Raw genomic sequence first — 24825 nt, forward strand, 5'->3', positions numbered from 1 at the left:
TGCAAAATACAAAGATACAGTTCAAGAACAGCAGAAGTTGCTTCTATCAAGGACATTCACAGAATCTGTGGTAAGCATTTTTTTCAGCATGGCATGGAATCCATGACCAGCTCTTTCTTTTTGAGCAGTTCGCCCAACTCTTCTAAATGGCAAACTTAGCACAGTCGAGATGTTCAAGCACCCAGTCAACATTTTATAAACATAAACATTATCAGTCAAATGAGTTTTGCAGTTCAAGAGAGGATACAATTTATTTTATATTAATACAATCTTTGTTACTTTGATATACATTGATAAAACAGAATCTCATATCATATCTGAAAACATGTGAATTTGAACAACTTTCCAATTTGTACCAAATACTTCGTAGATTCTAGTTATAAAAACAATATACCATCTCTTTATTATCAATTCTAATAATAATTTCCCTCACAGCAGTTCTGAAGGGAGACAGAAGCACACCTTTGGACATTGTCATTTCCCCCATTTTGTGACAATGACTGAGTGCCAGCCCTCTGTTTCTGTGCTAGAGAATAAGAGTACTGATACAACCTTGTGTTTTTACCTGAAATTAAGTTTTAGGGGAAGCTTCTGAAAAGTGTTTTCAGATCTGATAGGGAGCAATTTTTTTTTCTAATAAAACATTTTGAAAAAAGCCAGTAGGTTTCTTTGTGGTGGAAAGCAGGATACCAGACATGCCAGGAGCTGCAAACAGTTAAAGTTCTCTGAGAACCTGCTTCTGTATAATCTGGATAATAAAAGCCACTCCCTCCTGATAGAAGCTGCCTGTGTATGAATGCACAAATCTGCTATTATTTACTGTTGGCTCCAAAGGCAGGAATCTCAGTGGGATGCCAGGGGGTGAAGACCAGGACCCTGAGCAGCTGATGAGTACGTTGTCTGAGCTTTTATCATCTGACCCTTGTGGAGGCAGGCCTCTAGTGGCACCACTCATTTCATTTCCCAAAGGGCTCATAGTTTATACCCATTCAAACATGAAGCAAATTGGTGATTAGCAATTATTAATTATTAATATGATTATTCATTTTTACATATAAATTAAACAAAAATCTTTACAGTGTGAATTAAGAAACCAGTAACACCCTATGTACTGGCATGCTTTCTGGAAAGTCTGAAGGGAAGAAAAATGTAGGTCTTACATTAGGAGTTCCACTCATTAAACAGTCTAAATTGGTTTGCTCTAAGCTTTTGCATGTAGTAAAATTGCATCTTTGAGAAAGATCTTTGTCATCTACCCTGGGTGTAATTGTTTACCAGCTGAGGTACTGTGGGACAATTTAGGAGCTAAGCTTTAGAGTAGGAGGTGTCACATGCTGACACACCATCAGGACCATGCAGCACCCAGCTTCGTACTACAGTTGTATCCTTCTACTAAACCCACGTTTATGGGATAACAGGAAACAACTCTCTAGTTTGGCACAAGGCAATGTAAAATAAAGCTTGGGAAACCTTTGCAGGAAATGAACTGTATCTAATCCAGTTTGATATAGTAGGCAGTATATTATTAAGCCAAATCACCATGTTTATCCCTTTTTTCTTTGCACCCTTGTCCCTGAGGCCAGTATTCTTCCCTCCTCTAGGCAAGCTGTGGAGTATATTACAATTGGAGGGATGAGAAAGCCTTCCCTTTGTCTCTTCCTCTTCTCCCACCCATGCTGTTTCTCAAGTTCATGCCAGTACTTAATACTAAATAAGATGCAGTACCCTATTAAAGCCTAAAACACTGAAATAATGAACTGTAAAAACTTGCCAGAAGCAAAGTGTGTTTTGTTAAGATACCAGAAAAGATCCACAGGGGCCTGGTCTTTGCATTTACTCCCATCAAATGAAAAAGAAAGCAAGGAAAACAGCACAACTACTAGGAGGATATCCTAATTTTATTTTGAGACTGCTCATATTTTCAGCATTGAATCCATTTTTCCTTTTTGCCCAGTTCTGTTGTTTTTTTTCCTGTCATTTTTCTGTCATCTTCTGTCATGTTTCTTCTTCCTTGCTTTTGTTTTTGAGTGATTCTGGTCAGCTGAAATGGTAATTGGCTCCCTGACAGGCCAACTCAAGGACTTGCAATTTATTTTTGCTTGTCACCTGTTGAAAAAGGACAGGAGATACCTTCTCTGCCAAGAGAGGAATCCATTAGTGACACAAAAGCAGCAGCTGCATCACGGCAGGGATGCACAATAGTTATATACATCACTTACTCTTTATCTGCTATGAGACATTTGGACAGATTGTTGCCTGTAATTCTCTTCCTAGAAAAAAAAAAGAGTACATACAGTACTTAAAATAATCTGCTTTCTATTTTAACTCTTGAAATGACATTTCTTATCCCACAAAGACGTCTAGAGAATTATTTAAACACAAACAGAAAATTGCGCAGCTAAAACATACTTCTAGTACAGTGCTGTTTCTATTTTTATTTTGTATAACCTTATCCAGAAGGCATAGTAGCACAGTGGTGAATCAGGTGGCTTCTCAGGACACTTTCAAAATCTGTGATTCACTTAGATTGGCTTGTCTGAGAATTCAGATTATATATATAAAGCCATAATGGCCTAATTCATGCAGCCAATATAGTCAATGTATTCATCATTTCTTTCCTAATTCTCCATGTGTAATATTGAAATATTGAAGCTAGAAACATTGCAAATATAAATGGTTGTGTTGTATTTCAGTTTTCATTAAAAAGAGGGAAAACTACTAAAAACTTTAAAATTCATAAGTGGATTACAGCCAAGGAATCTGAAGAATGCTGTGGTGACTTTTAAAGCCTCCTTTATTCTGCTCTTTTATGTACCATCACACTGAGCTTTGGTAGGATGCTCCCTATGGAGATAGGTGATTTTTAATTTGCTAGTCTTCTTTAGTCTTTGCCAAGGGGTGGTAGTGATGGGGTTTCAAACATCTTTTCCAATGATGGAATTTCATATACCCTTTTTCTTTGCTTTTACTCCTTTCTGAAAAAATACTTTCTGTCTGGGTAACGTGGTAACATTAGCAGTGCATGTGGTGCAGTGTGTTGAACTAATTGCTGGCTAAATAATAGGGAAGGCCAAGATCTAACAGAGAGTCATTGTGCACAGTTCATTAACTGCATTTCACAGAACCAAAAGCATGCCACGTGATTTTTAAAAACAGGTTTAAGGATTGAACCGTTTCTTCCTTAGTACTGAGTAGCTGCAATGCAGAACAGAATGAAAGATAGACAGACAAACAGTTCCTGGGGTTTTCAGTTCCTCCCCCTCCCTGAGGTAGATATCTGTACAGTTCAGACATTTTTGTGGATTAGTTTATCATCTCCATGAAGTGAATGGATTTAAAAAAGACATAGGGGGTCTTGGAGGTGATCAGTATCTTAGTGTTACATGTAAATATTTTTCTCTGATGTTCAATTACAGTAAAATAGGAAATATCCAGTAAGATTGCGGAAAGCACTGCAGATGCCTTTCAGGCAGATTTTCAAATATATGAGTGGCTTCATAGAAAAATCATGAGTATAATAGAAGTATTTGAAAGCATGCCTTATTGTAAGGGGTGAATGCCATAGAGAACTTACAAAGACTCAGCTAATACCTACAAGCAATGGTAAAGTACTATAGGAGGAAGCTTTTGGTTCGTAAGTGTGGTAGTGCGTTTTCTTTATATATTTTATGTACGGTTTTATATAATTGTATTTTCCTAATGGTTCATCCCTGTTTCCCCCTATCATTAGGTTGGTACATCCTTTTGTTCTGTTTTCCCGCCTGGTCCTCCCTTCCCGCCTTTCCAGTACCCATCCATCAACCTGGAAAGTGCTGAGTCACTCCCCTATCCCCTCCCAGGTGCCTTGTCCGTCACTCGGTGTTCCTTCCCCTCTATCCAGAAACTTCTCCTTAGGGCACCGAGTGATTGGGCGAGGGCCTGGGGCCACTCCCATGCCCCTTCCCCATTGGACCAGGTCGGATCACCCCATCCCGGAGCCACTCCCTTCCCTGTTCCCCATTGGTTCCCCCCTCATGATCCACCCCGCCCATAACCCATAAAAGGTTCATGTTAAGCCCAGCCCAGGGTTCCAGTTGGCTGGCACCCCTTCTGTGCGTTTGGCCCCGTTGGCCTTTAATAAAGAAGATTCAGCCCCCAACTGGATCCGCCTTTCCTTCTAACTGACGAGGCTTGCCAGCGCCTTCCCGTGAACCCACAAGGCACCCTCCAAACCCTACTACGGAGCAGCGGAGGGTGCCTCCACTGCCCACTCTCGCCCCAAGGAGAGCTAGCCGGGGCTAGAGAGATCGAGGGTCTGGGGCGGGAGCGCGGCAGTTGGCGCCCAACGTGGGGCCCCGTTTTTAGGCGCTGGACCCCTCGTCAGAGGATTTTAGGGTCCTCGGGACCTGAAGATTTTGTCCTCGTGGCCGTCAGCTACCCCCGGTGGGAGCAGACCCGCGTTTTAGTGGGTAGCGCTCCCGGGGGACGGATCCGGCAGCTCCAGACAGCACCGCTGGAGTCGGCTCCCCCTCGTTGGTGAGATACAGTGGGATTTTTCGTTTCTGTCCTTCCCTTGGGGATCCCTTGGTTTTTCTTTATTGGGGCTCCCCCGGCACTCCCCTATCCTTCCCGGTTGAGGGTTTATTCCCTCTGTGGTTGGGTTTTCTTTTTCCCCTGGGGTGGGGAAAGAATCCCTTTTCTTTGGTGCCTCCCTTCCCGGGCGGGAGGTTGAAGGCTTAGGGAGAGAGCGGGAGGGACAGTCTTCTCCTTTTAGTTGCTAATTTTCCCCACTGTACGCTCTGAGGCACATTTTCCATCAGACGGTATGGGTGCTAAACTGTCCGTGCCCCAGAAAGGCTTATATACCCAAGTTGTGGGCATCCTGCTAATGGGGGGGGTTAAAGTTAAAAAATCTGAAATTAAAAAGTTTGTCCGGTGGCTGTCGCAGGCTTTTCCCAACGTTTCGGCAGCTAAATTATATCAAATCCCCTTTTGGGATCAGGTAGGGAGGGAGATCTTGCGACAGCACGATCTTTCTCTCTCCAAATTTACTCTATTGGCTTTGCAAATTAGAGATATTATTAAAAATCACTATGAAAGCCTGCCACAGCCAGCCGAAGACAAACCTGTCCCCAGTTCTGCGCTTAGCGCGAAAAATCCTACTCCTCTTTCCTCTCCCTCTTCCCTAAAGTCGGGCATTCTCAGACAGTCATCCCGGCGTCGTCCGCAGGCAGAATCTGGGCTCTCTGAGAATGTCCTAGACTCCCCGCAGGGCAGTGCAGGCACTGCCCATGCTTCTACCCCTTCCCCTTCTTCCCTGAAATGTACAGTCCCGTCCCGTAAGAGTTCTGTTCGTTTTAAGGTACCCCAAAACCCTGAAAATCCCTCATCTCCCCCTTCACCCCGAGTCCCACAAAATGGCTCCCCTTCTCCCTTTCTCCCCAGGGCACAAGATGGCGGTGACCGCATGTCTTCTTTTCCCGCCACTTGTGCCTCTTCTTCTTCCCACAATCCCTTTCTTCCCGCCTCCCGAAGCTCCGCCCCTTCCCCGGACCTCCCCGCCCACGTCCCTCCTCCACCCTACCCTAACCACTCCCCCTGTGACGCGGGGTTCACCCCGCCCCTCAGCTCCACCCCCGGGGAGGGTAACTCCCATCAGGCCACTCCCTCTGCCCCTTGCCACGCCTCTTCCGCTCCGCCCCCCGGTTCCCACGACCTCACTTCCGGTTCCCACGCCATCGGTTCCGGAAGGGGGGAGCGTGGGAACCCTGATCCATCCCAACCCCTACCTGCCTTCTCAGCCGCGCCAGTCACCTATACCCCGCGGCGGGGGGGCAGGCCCCTAGCACAATGGTCCCCCATCTCTCAACAAACGATCAAGGAGCTCTGCAAGGCCCAGAAGGAGTTCGGCAGAGAGAGCGAGTATTTCAGGGGTTTGCTAAAAGCAACCCTCTCCTCTGCCGAACATGTCCCCGCTGACATTCGGACTCTCTTCTCCTGCTTGATAACCCATGGAGAGTTTCTCATCTGGGAGTCCGAATGGAAGCGGGAGATTCGGGAAGTTTTACCCGACCTCTGGGCCAGTGCAGACAGCTCCAGAGATGAGGATGGGGCGGTGATATCTTTGGACCATCTGTGCGGGGAGGGGGATTGGCAACAGGGGGGGAAGCAAGCGGAGAAAATCCCGCGGGAGGCGTTGCAAATTAGCACCAGGGCGGCAGAAAAGGCGTTGCTAAAATTAAGACCTAGTGGAACAGCGATTGACTTTTTATCTATTAAACAGGGACCGTGTGAGCCATTTGTCACCTTTGTCGATAGGCTCCACCGCGCAATGGAGGCTCAGGTCCCGGATGAGAGGCTGAGGGAAGGCATGCTTGCCACGGTGGCGAAGCAAAACGCCAATGAGGCATGCCGACAGGCGATCCTCAGCCTCCCCTTGGAACCTGAGCCGACCTTGCAGAATATGTTACAGGTCTGCGCCAAGAAGGTGACGGTTCCTGCCCCGGACACGCAAAGGGCCCCCCGAACACCAGCCAGGAGGGTAGCCTTTGCAGAAGCCGTGACGCCTCCAGCCACGCCTTCCACGGACCGCCGCCCCCCAGGGGCACCCCCGAGGGGATTCCAACCGCAGCAGGCCTGCAACCTATGCAGGCAGAGGGGTCATTGGGCTTCTCGATGCCCAATGAGGGAGGAATTTATCAAATTCCAGCAGCAACAGGGGAGGAGCGCCCCCAACCTTGGGGGGAAACAAAAAAACTAGGAGGTCAGCGCAGTCCCTCCCTGCGCCAAGACACAAATGTGGTGGGTTCCATAACAACTGAGGAGGGGAGGGACAATTGTGATCAAAGCCCACCTGAGGACAATCTACCGGACGCGACACATCGGACTACGGCTGGCGAACCAACCTATATGCGGGAAGATGTTGATTTTATCCCTGCCGCTTGGCTTGGCCGGGACCCCGACCATCCCAAGCCGGTCCTTAACACCTCTTCCGGCTTCTCCCCATATAGGTTGGCCCTGACCGAAGCTCTGTATCTGAAGGACGACGACTGGCATTTCATCACAGTCGACACAAGGGACCCAGGAACCTGGAGAAACATCCGCAGTAAGTATATCGTTCTTGGGGACACAAAATTCACGCCACTCGACATTACCATCGCACCCTGTCTAACATCTAGAGACCCTGAACAACTGGTTTTGTGGCTGCATTGCTCCCATCCTCCGGTCTTCCTTCCCAAGGGCCAAATCATCGCCCAAGCCATCCCGATCTCTGGGCCTCCGGTACACCCTGAGGATTTGTGGAAGAAATCAGCAAAACAAGATTACCAGGTGTGCCAGGCCCAGGTCATTGGGAAGGAAAGACCCAAATTATCCTGTTACATGAAGAAGGATGGGGAGTTCAAACATCTTAACGGACTCCTAGACACAGGGGCAGACGTGACAGTCATCCCCGAGCGGGATTGGCCGTCACGATGGGAATTGCAAAACGTGGCGGGAAAAATTCAAGGTGTAGGGGGTTCTCAATTGGCCAAACAGTCCAAAAACATCGTAAAATTCGAGGGGCCGAACGGGCAATCGGCTTATTTACGCCCGTTCGTTTTAGATTATACGGAACCCTTGTGGGGGAGAGACCTGATGGCCCAATGGGGGGTCACAATTGACATCCCGACCCCTCAGGTTTTTCGGGCAGCGGTCACTGAGGAGCGTCCTACCCAAAAACTAAATTGGCTCACAGATACACCAGTGTGGGTAGAGCAGTGGCCGCTCAATAAGCAGAAATTGAAAGCGCTCCGGGAGCTCGTGAAGGAGCAGCTCGCCAAAGGGAACATCCAGGAAACAACATCTCCCTGGAATTCCCCCGTCTTTGTCTTAAAAAAACCAGGCAAAGACGAGTGGCGCCTCCTCCACGACCTCCGTGCTATAAACAATGTCATCGAAGATATGGGTTCTCTCCAACCAGGGATGCCGTCCCCTACGATGTTGCCCGAAAATTGGGAATTGGCGGTAATTGACATAAAGAACTGTTTCTTCCAAATTCCCCTGCACCCTGATGACGCGCCACGGTTCGCCTTCTCGGTTCCCTCCATCAACCGAGAAGCCCCAATGGAGAGATACCACTGGAAAGTACTTCCTCAGGGCATGAAAAACAGCCCAAGTATTTGCCAGTGGTACGTCTCTTCATTGCTGTCCCCTGTGCGTGCAGCCACCGAGGGCGTGATCATCCAACATTATATGGATGATATCCTTATTTGTGCCCCCAACAGCGATTTACTTACACACGCGCTTGAACTGACAACCAACGCGTTGGTTGCTGTAGGGTTCGAGCTGAGAGAAGATAAGATTCAAAAGATGCCACCCTGGAAGTACCTGGGCTTGGAAATAAACAAGCGGACCATTGTTCCGCAAAAATTGGCTATCAAGAATTCAATTCGAAACCTAGCAGACGTGCAGCAGCTGTGTGGGTCTTTAAACTGGGTGAGACCCTGGTTAGGTATTAACAACGAAGACCTAGCCCCCCTTTTCGATTTATTGAAAGGGGGAGACGAGCCTAGTTCTCCCAGGGAACTCACCCCAGAGGCCAGAGCTGCTTTGCAGAGGGTCCAGGAGGCGATGTCTGCCAGGCAGGCCCACAGGTGTGATCCGGGCCTGCCCTTCAAATTCATCATACTGGGCAGACTGCCACACCTCCATGGAGTCATTTTCCAGTGGACAGACACCCTGGAGAAGGGCAAGGATCATGACAAAAGGGACCCACTCTCCATCATAGAGTGGGTATTCCTGAGTCGCTCTAGATCCAAAAGAATGACGCAGCCACAAGAGCTGGTGGCAGAATTAATCCGCAAAGCCAGAATGCGGATTCGGGAGTTGGCAGGGTGTGACTTCGAATGCATTCACATTCCTTTACAATTAGAATCGGGCCACTTTACAAAGGCAATGTTGGAACACCTACTGCAATCAAACGAATCGTTGCAGTTTGCACTAGACAGCTACACCGGGAAAATTTCCGTTTTGAGACCGGCCCACAAAATTTTCAATTCGGATGTTCAATTCGCACTATCAACAAAACAAATTCAGAGTAAAAAACCCTTAAAGGCTCTGACAGTTTTTACGGACGCGTCCGGAGGGTCCCACAAGTCAGTAGTGACTTGGAAAGATCCTCAAACTCAGCGGTGGGAGGCAGATGTTGTTGAGGTGGAAGGATCCCCTCAGGTAGCTGAGTTGGCCGCAGTCGTCAGAGCTTTTGAGCGGTTCTCTGAACCTTTTAATTTGGTTACTGATTCGGCCTACGTAGCAGGTGTAGTGTCTAGGGCACAGGATGCCATCCTGCAGGGTGTTTCCAACGATGCCCTCAATCAGTTGCTCTCCAAGCTGATAAAGCTAGTCTCCCACCGAGAGCAACCATTTTATGTGATGCATATCAGGTCACACACCGACCTGCCGGGGTTCTTGGCCGAGGGCAATCGGCGTGCCGATTCCCTCGCTGCCGCCCCCGCACAGCTGACGCCACTCCCAGACAAATTCCAACAAGCTAAGATCAGCCACCAGCTCTACCATCAAAATGCGCCTGGTCTGGTCCGGCAGTTCCACCTAACCCGGGACCAGGCCAAGGCCATAGTGGCCACCTGCCCATCCTGTAAGTCGCTCCCACTACCATCAGTGAGCGCAGGGGCTAATCCCAGGGGTCTGAGGTCCTGTGAGGTGTGGCAAATGGACGTTACTCACATCCCTTCCTTCGGGAAGATGAAGTACGTCCACGTCTCCGTGGATACCTTCTCCGGAGCAGTTTTCGCCTCTGCCCACACAGGAGAGAAGGCCAAAGATGTAGAGAAACACCTAATACAAGCCTTCTCTATGCTGGGCGTCCCAAAACAAATCAAAACTGATAACGCCCCCGGGTACACCTCCAGGGAGCTCGCAGGCTTCCTGCAGCAATGGGGAATAGAACATAAAACCGGCATCGCCTATTCCCCATCAGGTCAGGCCGTGGTGGAGAGGACTCATCAGAACATCAAAAAGATGCTAAAACAACAGCACTCAGCATCAAAAAACGAGTCCCCCCAGGTTCAACTATCGCGGGCCCTTTTTACCTTAAATTTCCTTAATTGTTCTTTTGAATGCCTCAACCCTCCCATCGTGAGGCATTTCAACTCCTCAGAACAGAGCCAGGTCAGGGAAAGGCCGCCAGTTCTTATTAAAGATCCTGAGACCTGGCGGCAGGAGGGACCCTATGACTTAGTCACCTGGGGACGGGGATACGCTTGCGTATCCACGCCCTCAGGCCTGAGATGGGTCCCTTCTAAGTTCGTCCGGCCGTATGTCCCCAAGGTTCAGAAACGCGAACCAGATGGTCCTCAAGTTGGGCACGCCGCCCTCCGACGGCGGAGGAGGTCCCTCTCACCCGGTCCCCAGTTCCCTTTGCCCAATTCCTCCTCTCCTTCCCGCGGCTCCTGGGAATCTCTGTTCCTTTCCCACCTAAACCTCCCCGATTTCGAGTATTAATTTATATTTCAGTTACTTCCCAGACACGCACTCCTCCGTGAAACAGCCCGGAATGATGTCATCTCTGAGCCTTGTCCTTCTCGGCCTTACCATCGCCTTGAGACCCCTGCAAGCCTGGATTGTACCGCAGCCGCCAGCAAATGTTTGGACCACCCTAGCTAAATCCCTTAATCAAGACCATTTATGTTTGTCAACCACTTCCGCTGCCAACCCCTTCCTGTCCTGTCTCGTGGGGATCCCATACCCTATAGTTAAGTTTCCCTTCACCCTTCCCTTAAACACCTCCGCCCTCCGCATAAAAAATGACACCAATCCCTTTATCTCCCAACCCTTAAACCCACCAGATGCATGGAGAGCGTGGGTCAGAACCTTCCCGGTTATGGCTAAAGAGCCCGAGGAACTTGAACTACTCGGCTCTTCCCTTGCATATACCTGCTTCCGTTTCCTTGATTATAACCCATATGCCCATCCCAAAAGAATAATCAAACAAACAATCACAGAATACCAGGATAAAAATTGGTGCAAAAAAGTGATCTATATTTCAGACTTTTCAACCCCTGACAACAAGCCCCATTCCCTTCCTAAGGGGGTGTTTTTAATTTGTGGAAATCGGGCTTGGGCAGGCATCCCCCCTCACCTAGTCGGAGGGCCATGCGCATTCGGGCAGTTGAGCTTGTTTACTCCCAATAAAACCCATATAGCGCATTGGAAACAGCTAAATCAAACAGGTCAATTGGCTCGCCAAAAAAGAGATACTGGGCTCACAGATTGGGACGAAAATTGTAATGATGAAGTCACCCATTGGGCTAAAGCAAAGAGCGTTGCTACCATTGCATTTTTACCATGGATAGGAATCGCTCAAGCATTCAATGAATTGGCCGGCCTTGAATGCTGGGTAGCTAAGCAAGCCAACCTTACATCAACTGCCTTAAGCAACCTCCTAACAGATGAGGAAGTCACGAGACAAGCAACCCTTCAAAACCGAGCCGCAATTGATTTCCTTTTGTTATTACATAATCATAAATGTGAAGAATTTGCTGGCCTGTGTTGTATGAACTTGAGTTCCAGAGCCGAAGATGTCCGCACCTCCATCACTAAAATGCAGGACATGATCCATCATCTAAAGAAGGAAACTGCAGGATGGCTGGACTCTCTTCTAGAAGGATGGGGACTTTCCGGGTGGATCAAATCTATCATGCAGACTGGTCTAATGCTGTTGTTGGGACTCGTTGCCTTTGTCATCGGCTTTAACGTGATTAAAAGACTATTAATGAAAGCCATCAACACTACAATCAGTGTTAATCACGCTACACTGGCTGAACCACACGAACTTGATCCCCTCAATGCTGCAGAGCCAAATGAAGAAAAACTCTCCGACGGAGAAAGTGTATGGTTCGAAGACGAGACCATGGACTGTAACTCCCCAGTTTAAAGACTTATTCTTACTCTCCTCCCGTTCTTTTCTTTTTAAACAAAAAAGGGGGAGATGTGGTAGTGCGTTTTCTTTATATATTTTATGTACGGTTTTATATAATTGTATTTTCCTAATGGTTCATCCCTGTTTCCCCCTATCATTAGGTTGGTACATCCTTTTGTTCTGTTTTCCCGCCTGGTCCTCCCTTCCCGCCTTTCCAGTACCCATCCATCAACCTGGAAAGTGCTGAGTCACTCCCCTATCCCCTCCCAGGTGCCTTGTCCGTCACTCGGTGTTCCTTCCCCTCTATCCAGAAACTTCTCCTTAGGGCACCGAGTGATTGGGCGAGGGCCTGGGGCCACTCCCATGCCCCTTCCCCATTGGACCAGGTCGGATCACCCCATCCCGGAGCCACTCCCTTCCCTGTTCCCCATTGGTTCCCCCCTCATGATCCACCCCGCCCATAACCCATAAAAGGTTCATGTTAAGCCCAGCCCAGGGTTCCAGTTGGCTGGCACCCCTTCTGTGCGTTTGGCCCCGTTGGCCTTTAATAAAGAAGATTCAGCCCCCAACTGGATCCGCCTTTCCTTCTAACTGACGAGGCTTGCCAGCGCCTTCCCGTGAACCCACAAGGCACCCTCCAAACCCTACTACGGAGCAGCGGAGGGTGCCTCCACTGCCCACTCTCGCCCCAAGGAGAGCTAGCCGGGGCTAGAGAGATCGAGGGTCTGGGGCGGGAGCGCGGCAGTAAGGATTGGTGGCATCAAGGCTGGTTCTTGATGCCACTGGTTCCTGGCATTAGACAGAGGCAGACAAGAAATGGAATTGAGGTACATGTGTTTATCTGAATGTGCTTGAAATTAAGCAAAAATGGCCAAAACTAAATTGCCAAACACAGCACTTACAGGATAGCTAGGGTATCAAGCCCAGTCAGCATCGGTTTGGGAGGAGTAGGTTATGCTTGACCAACCTGGTCTCCTGTTATGACCAGGTGATACACCTGGTGGAAGCAGGAAATCTGTGGATGTTGTGTACCTGGACTTCAGCAAGGCCTTTGACACAGCACACTCCTGGTAAAGCTGCAGCCCATGGCTTGGACAGGAGCACCCTTTGCTGGGTTAGGAACTGGCTGATGGCCGGGCCCAGAGAGTGGTGGTGAACAGTGCTGCACCCAGCTGGGGACAGTCACCAGTGGTGTCTGTGCTGGGGCCAGTTCTGCTCAATATCTTTATTGATGACATGGATGAGGGGATTGAGTCTTTTATTAGTGAATTTGCAGATGACACTAAGCTGGGATTGTGTGTCAATCTATTGGAAGGGAGAAGGGCTCTGCAGAGAGACCTGGAATGGTTGGATGGATGGGCAAAGCCCAGGGATGGAGTTTAATAAGTCCAAGTGCCGAGTCCTGCATTTTGGCCACAATAACCCCCCGCAGCATTACAGGCTGGGGACGGTGTGGCTGGGCAGTGCCCAGGCAGAAAGGGACCTGGGGGTGCTGGTGACAGCTGGCTGAACATGAGCCAGCAGTGTGTCCTGGTGGCCAAGAAGGCCAAGGGCATCCTGGCCTGGATCAGGAATGGTGTGGCCAGCAGGAGCAGGGAGGTCATCCTTCCCTTGTACCTGGCACTGCTGAGGCTGCACCTTGAGTGCTGTGTCCAGTTCTGGGCCCTCATTTTAGGAAGGACATTGAAATGCTTGAGCGCATCCAGAGGAGGCAACAAGGCTGGTGAGGGGCTTGGAACACAAACCCTGTGAGGAATGGCTGAGGGAACTGGGGGTGTTTAGCCTGGAGAAAAGGAGACTCGGGGGTGGCCTTGTCACTCTACAACTCCCTGAAAGGTGGCTGTATTCAGGTAGGTGTTGGTCTCTTTCTCCAGGCAGCAAATGACAGAACAAGAGGACACAGTCTGAAGCTGTGCCAAGGGAAATATAGGTTGGATATTAGAAAAAAGTTTTTACAGAAAGAATGATAAAGTACTGGAATAGCCTGCCCAGGTAGCTGGTGGAGTCACCATCCCTGGATGTGTTTAAAAAAAGATTGGATGTGGCACTCAATGGTATGGTTTAGTTGAGGTGTCAAGGCATGGGTTGGACTCAATGATCTTGAGCCCTCTTTCAACCTAGTGATTCTGTGAAAAACAAAAAATGAGAGATAAGAAGTGAATTATGTTGGGGGAAAGAGTGGCAGTGTAGATATTAGAGTGAGCAACATCTTATCTTAAGTAATGCAATTTAAAGTGTCAGTGTTAAATTAATTGGTGAAAATGAGTTAAATGCTTAGGAAACAAAAAAGGAGAGAGCACCCAAAAATATTTGAAAATTATATTTTTAATAATAAATATAGAAGTCTTGAAAATCTTTGCCTGTAGCATTTGAAGTATCAAATTTAAAGTTTCTCAATACTCTGACATACAGCCTATTGCATAAATTTAAAATGTGCTCTGAAGCCTTTTTTTTTAGAGAGAAATAGTGAGATATATCCATAATACATGGAGGTCTGTTTCATTATCTTGCTGATGATGAAATTATGAGTGTACTGGTTATAATTTTTTTTTTTCTTGCAGGTAATTTATTTCTATGTAAGTGAAACATCTTTCACCATAATTCATAACCCAATATCATTTATTTTTGTAATTGGTGTAGCTATTATCAAGTAGTTTTTCTTTTACAATCACTTCTTTCTATATTTTTGATCTCTTGATTGCAGCTTTGTTTGTAGCTTCCACAGCTGTTTGTAGTATTCAGAAAAGATGTCGTTGGAGTATTTTTAATTTTTAGGAGTAATAAAATTTGCTCCTCACTAAAAAAGAATCTACTTTGAACCTCACTGGAGCATGTCACTTTATTTTCTGGAATCAGAGTGTCCTTTGTGGAAAACACTGAAAGGAGGTCCTATAAAATGGTGTTGGTAACAGGGAACAAGGCTTGTCAGTCTGAAAGGATCTTGCTCTACGGAAACACCATTCCTGAACATCATCATCTGCCTTCTGTCTGCAGCTCGAGGTCTTGAAAGGCAGTGAGAGTTCTGAGGTAGGTCACACTGTGGTCAGCTGCCTCAGTGCTGGGACTTTCTACCTTGCAAAATGTGTTCAGTAATTACTGAAGACCTAAAGTACTGGGAATGTTGCTGTATGCCTTGCTAAAATTTTACCATGCATCCCATCTAAGTAATTCCAGTGTCAAATTCCAGATTTTTGGTTCTATTATGTTTTTCTCCAGAAGATGGTACCCTTTTGTCTCCTATATTTTCAAGCCATACTTATGTCCTGTAACCGGGATATTCCTCAGTCATCTCCTTGGTATGCCAAACAGGATGAACAAGCAATTTTTCTTGCCATAAGGAATATGTATATTTTATATCTGTCCATACTCTTTTTTTTTTCAGTCTCTTTAAATAAATACCTTTCATCATCTCAATTATTGATAGTGTTCACAAATGAGTTGTACTAGTTCCAAGCAAATTTGCTTATTTCTAACAAGCAAATTCACATGATAATTGTGCTTCATAATAATTTTATCCCTAAGGGTCACACAATTCTTTTAGCTATAGCATTGTCCTGGAAACCCCAGTAAAATTGCTTGTCCACTGTATCCCTTAGATGTTTGTCAGAGTTGCTGCTGTCCAGAGAGCACCAATTCTGGTTTATAACCTACATAATTTATTCCTTTTTGCACTGAATGCCTTGGTTTTCTAAGCATGGAAGAACACTGTGGATGCTTTGTACTTACTGTTAATTGTGGGTTTTTTTGAAAAGCAGACTTTTTTCATTTGAAGTTATACCAGGGGTGAATTAACATTTATTTCCAAATGACAAGTATTACCAAGCTGAACAGGTCAAAAACCTCCTCTTGTAATTTCTTTTTCCATGTCCTTCCTTTGGCACTATTACATGGGAAAGACCCAAGACTTCAGAGTTCTGTTTGTATCTTGCAGTTGTGTGCCTGCCTGGCAGCACAACCATCAATACAGTTCTGAAAGGGAAGACATCAGAAAGGAAGTTTCCTGTGTCAAAGTGACCCTGAAACATAGACTCAAAGATACATACTTCAAAGTCTCTTCTTGAATTGAAGGAAACTTTTACAATGCCTGCTGTAAGAGCTGTTAACAAGGGCTGTCAGACTTCTTCCACCTAAATGTTATTGTAACATCTAACCTGTGTCTGTTGGGAATTAGGAAGAGAAGTGGGTTGTACATCACATAAGAAATGAAAAATAAAATGTGCAAATCAATAACAAAAAGTTGGTGATTGAAACACAAAAAACCCATTTAGAACCATCTTCAAGGTACATATTCAGCTTTAAATACAAAGTTATTCAAAATATTTACAGATTTTAGTCAAATTCATTAAATTGTTTCACAGCAGCAGATGATCACTTTCAGATAACCCTCCTAAGAATTAATTTATGATTATGTTTTTTCATTTTACTTTAGCTAGATGGTTTCAATAAGATTTATGAGACGCTGGATGAGTTGCTTTTGTTGGTTTTCCCAGCTTTAACAGAGACGGGGGACTGCGAGGCATTTTAAAAGATTTTATTCCATTATCAGTCTTGATGAATAGTGAGACACAAGAGATGTAAAAATGAATGCCAGTCCATCAGAAGGCAACCTATTTCCTGGTTACAATATCTTATAAATATTTTTCAGCATATTAACTTTTGCCACACAATGCTGTTATTACTTCTAACACCAATCACCTATATTTTTACCTACACAGTCCTGCTACAATGCATCTTTCACCATTCTAATTCTTAAAATATCTAGTCTTTTTGTAAGGTCATATTTTTAAACTCGTTGAAACTTGTTTCTAGTTCAGTCTCCCTCTCAACAATGTCACCTCTATTCCATGGCCTTCCTCAATCAGCACACCTTATCTCAGTGTTTGCATACAGATGTACAAGACTGTGTGAGCTTTCTGTCAGGTTTTGAGATTCCTTTACAAACCCATTTCTCACACAATTTATTTTAAAACATAATGGAGTCCAAAAGCTCTTGATACTGGTCACTTAGAACCATCATCTGACCATTTCTCTCTGTATTTGATTCAGATGCATTTGGTGTTCATTGTAGGTTCACACTCTTTGCAAGATAAATTCAAATTGCCAACTACAAACATTAAAAAAATATATTAATGATGTCTTAGAAGAAATACTGTTTAGATATGCCATAAAGCATAAAATAGTGGTGTTAACAGGAGCACTTAATGAAAAAAATCTGACACGATATGTTATAGGCACAGCACTATAATATTTTGTGAATAGTAAACTTGTCCAATAGTGACTGTTTTCTTCAAACTGTGTACTGGAAAACAAACATCAAGACAGAGGAAGAATGATGGTAAGCAAAGGAATTAAATTATCCTTTGTTTTTTCTCAATTGCTTTTCTTCTGATAAGACATGGAGATAAGTCTGAAGTCACACAATTTACTGAAGAATATAGCAAAGTGTCTGAAATAATCTCCTCAACTGTAGTCTCAGGTGTCAAATATGAGAGTAGAGATGAAGAGAATTTTTCTTTTTGTCTGTATCAAAAAATCTGTTCTTGACCATATTATAGTAGTCATAGACAAAGGGGAGTTTCCCCATGTAAACCAGGAAAAATCTTTTATTCAATTCTCATGTACAAGAAAGGGATATATTAATGTACATTATTTCTCAATTCTTTGGTACATGCTCTATTAGGGGATCTTGTGCCTCCTGCAGTGAATTTTGCTGCATATCTTCCGAAACTCATCTTTTCATGATAATCTGAATCACCTTATTCCCATAGAAACCCTATCCTTGGTCCTGAGGTCCTAAACCATCATACTATTTCCTTTGCTCCACTGTGTTTCTCCTTAAATCCTTCAGTGCCAGTATGCCATATGACAAAGGACTGTATGCTCCTGTCGTTGTCATGTTTCTGCTGAAGAGTCCAAAGAATGATCTGCAAAAACTTGGACTTGAGATCATGTGTTGGATCACAAATACTGAAATCTTAGCTCCTCAAAATTGCCTTTGTAATTCTGTGTTTGCTATAACAGGAAAGTCAGATTACAACATTAAAATAAATTACCAAAGCAAATAGTAATATAAGATGAGATATCTAAGATAATATTGACTTATTGTCAAATTTCAATGTCTTATAAAAGGATTTTGTTATACCACCAGCACAGAAGCTATCTGTGCTGTGACCTAGAGCTACTCTGTAGCTACTCTCTTATAAGAAGAAAAAGGCGATTGTAAAACTGTGATGCAAAATGTCTGTTTAGTTTAATTGTGTATATTGAATATTTTATAGTCATTTTCTCCACTAGAAGATTTTTTTCATACTGTTCATACTGTAATGGAAATTGTAAATTTTTTTTTACCAAAAGAAGGCAAATACCCTGAAAGAATGTTACAGAAACACACATTGTACATTGTACATTTAAAAGGTGATTTATTGTAATATTTTGTGAAATGGAAATTCTAAATTGCTACATTTGTGTTGCTATAATGATTCGTTCAATAGATGCATTAGCAGACCACAGAATGTGATATACAGCAGTTCTGAATCACTACAAATAGCATCATCCTTCACATAGCCTTTTAAAATATTTTACACATGCTAAACTGTGTTCTCATCTCTCCATCCCTATGCAAGCACAGAGATTCCAAATAAGGTAATGATGCTATTTAATTTCTAGTATTGGTTACTGTGAGTAACACTTTGTCTGTTCTCTTGTAATTTCAACTGTACATCTGGGGGTAATTTTATCAAGTTTTTTTTACAAATAAATTGAACATGAAAAGTACCTTACATGCCTATCCATTTGTATTAAATCAATTAAGAAAAGTTGAGCACTTTGGGGAAAAGGTCAAGGAAGAAGGACAAAGGCAGGCATGATAGAAAGTATTTGTAAAAGTTAATGGATTAAAGCATAATTTGTAGAACCTCTAGCATATCACCAGAGATATTAGAATATATGCTGATTACTTTGCTTTTACTGGATAGAACAATGTCTGCAGGTGATTGTATGATTTTTCTTAGGTAATGGGTTTCTTGCGCTTCAATTGTGGTACCAGACATTGAAAAATCAGAACATTAATATTGTGTTAGTACTTAACAGTACAGTTTAAATGACCAACCTTGCTTGTTGAACATTTTTGGTTATATAAAACCCCCAAATAAACCTAAATAATTGGAAAAATTAAAATATACCAATACTACTACTACTACTACTACTACTACTACTACTAATAATAATAATAATAATAATAATAATAATAGTTGTTTATCCAGAAGGTGGAAATCAAGAATTAGGAAGAATTTTTCTTTGGCCAGAGATTATGACCTACTTTAGGTCAAAATAGGGAAAATGAATAAAATTTCAGTGTGTTTTCAATGTGTAAGTTTTAAGCAGACATGATACGTTTGAAGTCTATTCAATGCCAAAAAACAGGAGTAGTAAGCACAGAACCCTAACACTGCTACATACTTTCCCATACTTTCAAGTCAGAGCTTTTATTCAAAACTGGTAGAATTCCTTTTTTGAAAGAATTATCTTTTTCAGGTATAATTTACTTCCATTTTCATTATACCTGTTTTGTGAGAAACTCCTAAACAGGGAAAGCCTCCGTGTTGGAGGCCATGTCAGGTCCATGTCAGAAATGCAGTAAATACAGATTAGCTGTGCAGGACCTGTAGGCAGTTGTTTAACTGAGTCGGTGGGACTCCATTGCATGGAAAAACATAGTGTAGCTGCAAGATGTGACAGCATGACTTTAAAATCAGCAGCTTTTGAGTGAGGTTGTTTTGATTTCTTGGCTTATCACCTTAGTGAAATAGCATCTGTGAGAGAATACACTCGTATGTTATGTTCAATAGAATAATTATCAACTAAAATATTTTTAATATTTGACATTACTTGATTGAAGTGGACTTCCTAGTGAAACCTTGTTAACTAAAGAGAAATGTCTTTTTTTGTGGCTGACATGCCTAAGCTGTATTTATTTACATACTGAAATATATCTTTTGACACTAAAATATGAAACTTGGAACATGATCCCTAAAATGAAGTTTTCTAGGCTTCATTCCTGCAAATTGGTGACTGCCTCTTGTGATTTTGCTGTATATTTTCATTCTATATTTTAATATTTTCATGCATGTCAATAGATAGGCTTTTGGCTTTCATATTACCTGCTTACGTTTGGAGTTTTGTGTGTGTTTTTTTTTTTTGTTTGGTTGGTTTTTTGGGGTTTTTTGTTTGCTTGTTTTTGTTTTTGTCTTGATATTCAAGTATAAAAAGTAAAGTAGAATGTTTTGCATGTATAAAATCAAACTATTCTCTTTTGGTTATATTTATAGACCTGCTATTACTTAGAAGTGATCTTAAAGAGTTCTCTGCATTCAGTCATTAAACTGATTAGTCATACTTTTTATAATATTCTCATACTTCATATACATATATTATTGTATTTCAAAGGTAAAATATTGGCATTTTCAAAAATATTGCATTACAAATATAAAACACAATCTCATGGAGCTTATCTTTCACATCATTGTAGGAATTCAGCATCAGATGCATTTCAGTGAACTTTTTGGTTGTTTTTTGGGGGGGATTGCCAGATCTGTTTGCCTGGGCAAGGTGAGCCTGCAGCAGCTCCCCGTGCCTGTGAGAACCTGCAGTGATGCTCAGCAGCTCCTGGTGCATGCACAGCTGTGTGTGGCTGGCCACCTACAGCCACAGAGTCACCAGCAGAAGCAGCCCCAAGAGCCCCAGGCTGTCTGGCTGATCCGGGTGGATCCCTTAGTGGAAGCACACGTGCATACACACCCGGACCCCTCCCTGCCATAGCTGCCTTAGGCACCCAGCCTGCCCAGGACCTGGCCCTGGATGCCCTGTTGTCCCCAGCTGCTGACAGCAGCACCAGTACCTGCTCCCAAGGCTCTTGCTGTACTTGCTGGCTATTTTATGACTGCTGGCAATCCCACATTGGCATTCACACCCACACCAACATATCCAATCAGCTTCCATAGCTGCTGGCATATATGGATACATGGATTCCTGTAGTCTGTGGCCCCTTGTCCAGTTGCCACCATTCAGACCTCTGACACAAGATTCTGAGTATCACTGGGAAAGTATGATTTCTTATGTGGTTTTGGCACTGGGATTTCCAAAGGCTTATCTGTTGGTCTATGTCCTCATGTCCCTCCTTGTTGACTAAGTGTTAAGAGAGATTTCGGTACATGCTGTGTGTTTCTGAGGCTCTCCTGGCTTTGATAGGTAACTCATGTATGAAAAATATCAACTGACAATTAGGAGGCAAGAAACTAAGCTTTCAAAAAAAATTAGTTTTATTCTTTTTTTTTTCTTCCCAAAAATCTGAAGACTACAAAAACAGTGCTTTAGTTGTAGGTCATGAAACCAATAGAATGAAACCATTACTTGTCTGCTAAAATCTCCGGAGTACAGCTAAGCCTACCTCATGAGTATGTATCCTTGAAAAGTAGTCTTTAAAACACAGAGGATCTTTGAAATGGTGATGGCAGCTCAAACCTATAAAAACCACCAATGGGTCTCACCAACATCTGTTCTGAAATGTGTAAGCTTAAAACCAAAAGGCACAAATAATGTATTGTTCCAAAATCCACCAGCAAGTTCTAGTAAACATTGAATTGATTTTCCTATTCCTCCTTTTTGCAGCTGCTAGTCTGATTCAAACTGTTTATTCATAGGATGAAAGAGATGTTTTTAAGTATTCTCAACAGTTCCAAGTGATTGATGTAAATTTAAAAAATGCTACTCTGATTTCAAGAGAGTTGCTAGGAAACATGCATTTTGAAGATGAAATTTCCCACTGAGCTTGTCTTTGACTTTATAATAAGTAGTATGTTATAGGGTGCCCTGAGTTGCAGATTATATGGATAAACTGTTATTTTTTTTATTATAAATACATCTGCTGTGAACTTATTGAATATACATGATTCATTCCAGTATCTCCATTTACTGATGAATAACAATGTATTACTAAGTTCAAGAAAATGTAAAAATCAAATGAAAATGCCAAGGGCATGATAAAGATTTTTAAACAGTCTTAGTTTCATTTTTCTGAAACAAAGTGATTGTTTTTACTTAGAAATGGATCTCTTTAAGATTTAATTTCAATATGATGTTCTGATCAGTATTTTTTTATAAACTTTAATAAAATTTAAAGCTCAAAAAAAATCAATTATATACTTCATTTTTCTCAAGAAGTTAATGTGTTTTGTCCCTTAAATGTAACTGGTCAAAGTAGCTTAAAAATCTGTGTTACCGTGAGGGAATACCCAGTTTTAGTAGTGGATATTTGTTTGGATTTGTGGCTGATGTTTTTTCATGCTGATTTTATATACTTGGCTATGTTTGGTTAACTTGGAGTCAAATTTAAACTGCTTGGTCTTTAAGACACAATTGGAAGCTACTTGTACGTATGGGAAAAGAGTAGTACGCTGTTCTGCGGGATGCTTGGGAAGGAGGTTTATTGCTGAAATATTTTACCAGGCAGTCTTTAAGCAGCAAAGCCCTTACAGCAAGCTTTCAGAAAAGTGAGTAATGCCTGTGAGTTATAACAGTAGTAAGTGATCTTTTTCTTATTTATTACCTTAGAAAAAAGAGCAACCAGTTGCTGATAGAGCAAACAGTGTGGATAGGGACTGTCTGACCCTCTGTGACTGATGTGAGAATTAAAGACAGTGTGTAAATACCACTAAGGAAGACTTCATGATCTGAAAGTATTTCAAAACTATGTTTTTGCACCTGCCTAAAGAAAAGTAACTGAACTATATTAATGATTAATAGTAAAGATGAGTTTTTGAGCTTATCAAAAATTAGAAGATACCTAAGGTTCCTGAAAATATGTTTGTAATAGTATTACCAGATGACCCTTTGTTACAGAGGTTTTGATTAGCTGAGCTGTGAGGCTCTTATAGGGCAGAAAATTAATGTTGATTCATAATGAATCAGTGGATGCAAATAAGAAAAATAAGACATATTATTAGTTGTGTGAACTATGAGGACAAAATAACAAAAAGACAAAACAGAGAGAAATAATGAAAATGGGAAGGATGATGCAGCCTGTGCTGGTGCATTCTTCCTCAAGTGCATGACCTGCATTTGTCTTCATTGAATTTCAGACAATTCTTCTCTGTCTGTCTCCAACCTGTCACAGCACTCTGGGGCATCAGCCCTTCTGTCAGGTTTGTGTTGTCAGTGAGCTTACTGAGGATGCATCTTCATCCAAGTCATTGATTAATACATTAAACCATACTGGGTGCAGTACTAGTGACAGGACTCCAGCTAAACCCTGTGCCACTTGTTATGATACTGTGGGATCTGCTGTTCAGTCAGTTCTCAATCTACTTCGCTGTCCACTGATCCAGCCTGCACTTCTGGAGTTTTACTATGAAGATATTGTGCAAGACAGTGTTGAAAACCTTGCTGAAGTCGAGCCAGAAAATACCCACTGCTCACCCCGCATTCATCCAAGTAGTTGTTTTATTGTAGAAGTCTATGAGGTTGGTCAAGCGTGATTTTCCTTTAAGGAATCTTCATTGCCTACTCTTGATTGCTTTCTTATCATCTGTGTGGATAGAGATGGCCTCCAGCATAAGGCACTACATAGCTTTCTGAGGATTGAGGTGAGGCTGACTTTTTTGAAGACCAGGGTGGCCTTTGATTTCTGCCAGTCCTCAGGGACCTCTTCTGATCACCACAACCTTTCAAAGACAATTCCTAGCAGCATTGATAAGGGTGTCCATCAGCTCTCTTTTGAGCTTCCTCATGTAACCAGCATTCCCACTCCATTTAGCAATGGACTCACATTATATCCTTTGTTTTCCTTTTGTTACTGGTGCAGTTGAAAAATCCTTTCTTCTCTACCTTGTCATTTGTCCAGATTTAATTCCAGATGGTATTAGATTCCAGATTACCTCCAAGATACTGGTTCTTTGTATTTCCAAGTCAATGTTTATTCAGCAAAACCACAGAGCTGATTGAGTTATCCAGTAGTGATAGAATCACTTGCTAATTTAGACTGTTAAAATATATTAATAAACTGATTCTATGTTTGGGGTTTTTTTTATTATTTTTGGTTACTTGTCACTTTAAGCAGTTAAAAAACATTGAGTTATTGGAGGGGAAGAATTAGACTGCATGTTGCTCCAACTTTGTGCTTTTTTGTTATGTTGTTGCATATTGTCCTTGAAATTGTAAATTCTGTTCAAGAAGAGTATCTTACTTATGCTATCAAATTGATGTGCTTTTTAGCTGGATTTCATTCATGTGAAAGGGAGAGTGTTCTTTATATAAGATGAAGTGGAAAATATTAGAAACACGACTGTTGGTGATGGACTGTTTGGGCCAGTGGGCAGTACTGTGAGTGGTGGATTTGAGATTCCATTTCCACTTGAACAAACCTGTCAAAAAGAAGGATTAAAATTATAGAAATCTTAAGGAAATTAAGTATGTCTACAAGCCTTTATGAAGGGAACTAAAGTCACATTTGGACTTCTAAGTGAGAGCCAGCTAACACCTAAAATCTTCGGCAGATGCAGCAGTGCTGTAAGAGCACTGGAACTTTGCTTACAGCAATCCCAGACCACTGGAATGAGACAAATTTGTGCAGTGGCAAGGAACTTGACTGTCATCACTTTTCCAGTAATAGAGAAAGCTATAAATGCTAGTGGCTAAAGTATTGGCTTCAGAAGTAAATTTGATTGTATGTGGGTGATGGTTGAGAAGCCAGACTTATGAGCAAGATTCAGTGCCCTTTTTGATGGCACATTTTACCCAGCTTGTCAGAACTCGTTCATTAATCACAAAATTAATTTGCAAAGGCCAAAATAGCAGAAAAGGACAAAAAAGTGATACAAGAAATAATTTGCAATGTATATGATTATATTTTTTAAATTAAACATTTTGTGGTGTTT

At 43.0% G+C, this 24825-nt stretch overlaps 2 protein-coding genes across 3 annotated transcripts in view; both read left to right on the forward strand.

The window, feature by feature from the left end:
* Window positions 1–12465, forward strand: part of LOC146763460 (uncharacterized) — a 40174-nt gene extending 27709 nt beyond the window's left edge. Inside the window, exons 1-2 of the mRNA XM_085569440.1 lie at window positions 1–7084; window positions 10492–12465. The exon at window positions 1–7084 is cut by the window's left edge and continues 27709 nt beyond it. Coding sequence (XP_085425566.1) covers window positions 4805–6739 — 1935 coding nt within the window. The 5' untranslated portion in view covers window positions 1–4804 and the 3' untranslated portion in view covers window positions 6740–7084; window positions 10492–12465. The remainder of the gene's footprint in view (window positions 7085–10491) is intronic.
* The window catches only part of CNTN1 (contactin 1), a 215760-nt gene that overhangs the window by 112802 nt on the left and 78133 nt on the right, over window positions 1–24825 (forward strand). The window lies entirely within an intron of this gene.

The sequence above is a fragment of the Lonchura striata genome, chromosome 1A (assembly GCF_050655825.1).
Source record: "Lonchura striata isolate lonStrDom1 chromosome 1A, ASM5065582v1, whole genome shotgun sequence".
In the NCBI taxonomy this organism is placed as follows: domain Eukaryota; kingdom Metazoa; phylum Chordata; class Aves; order Passeriformes; family Estrildidae; genus Lonchura; species Lonchura striata.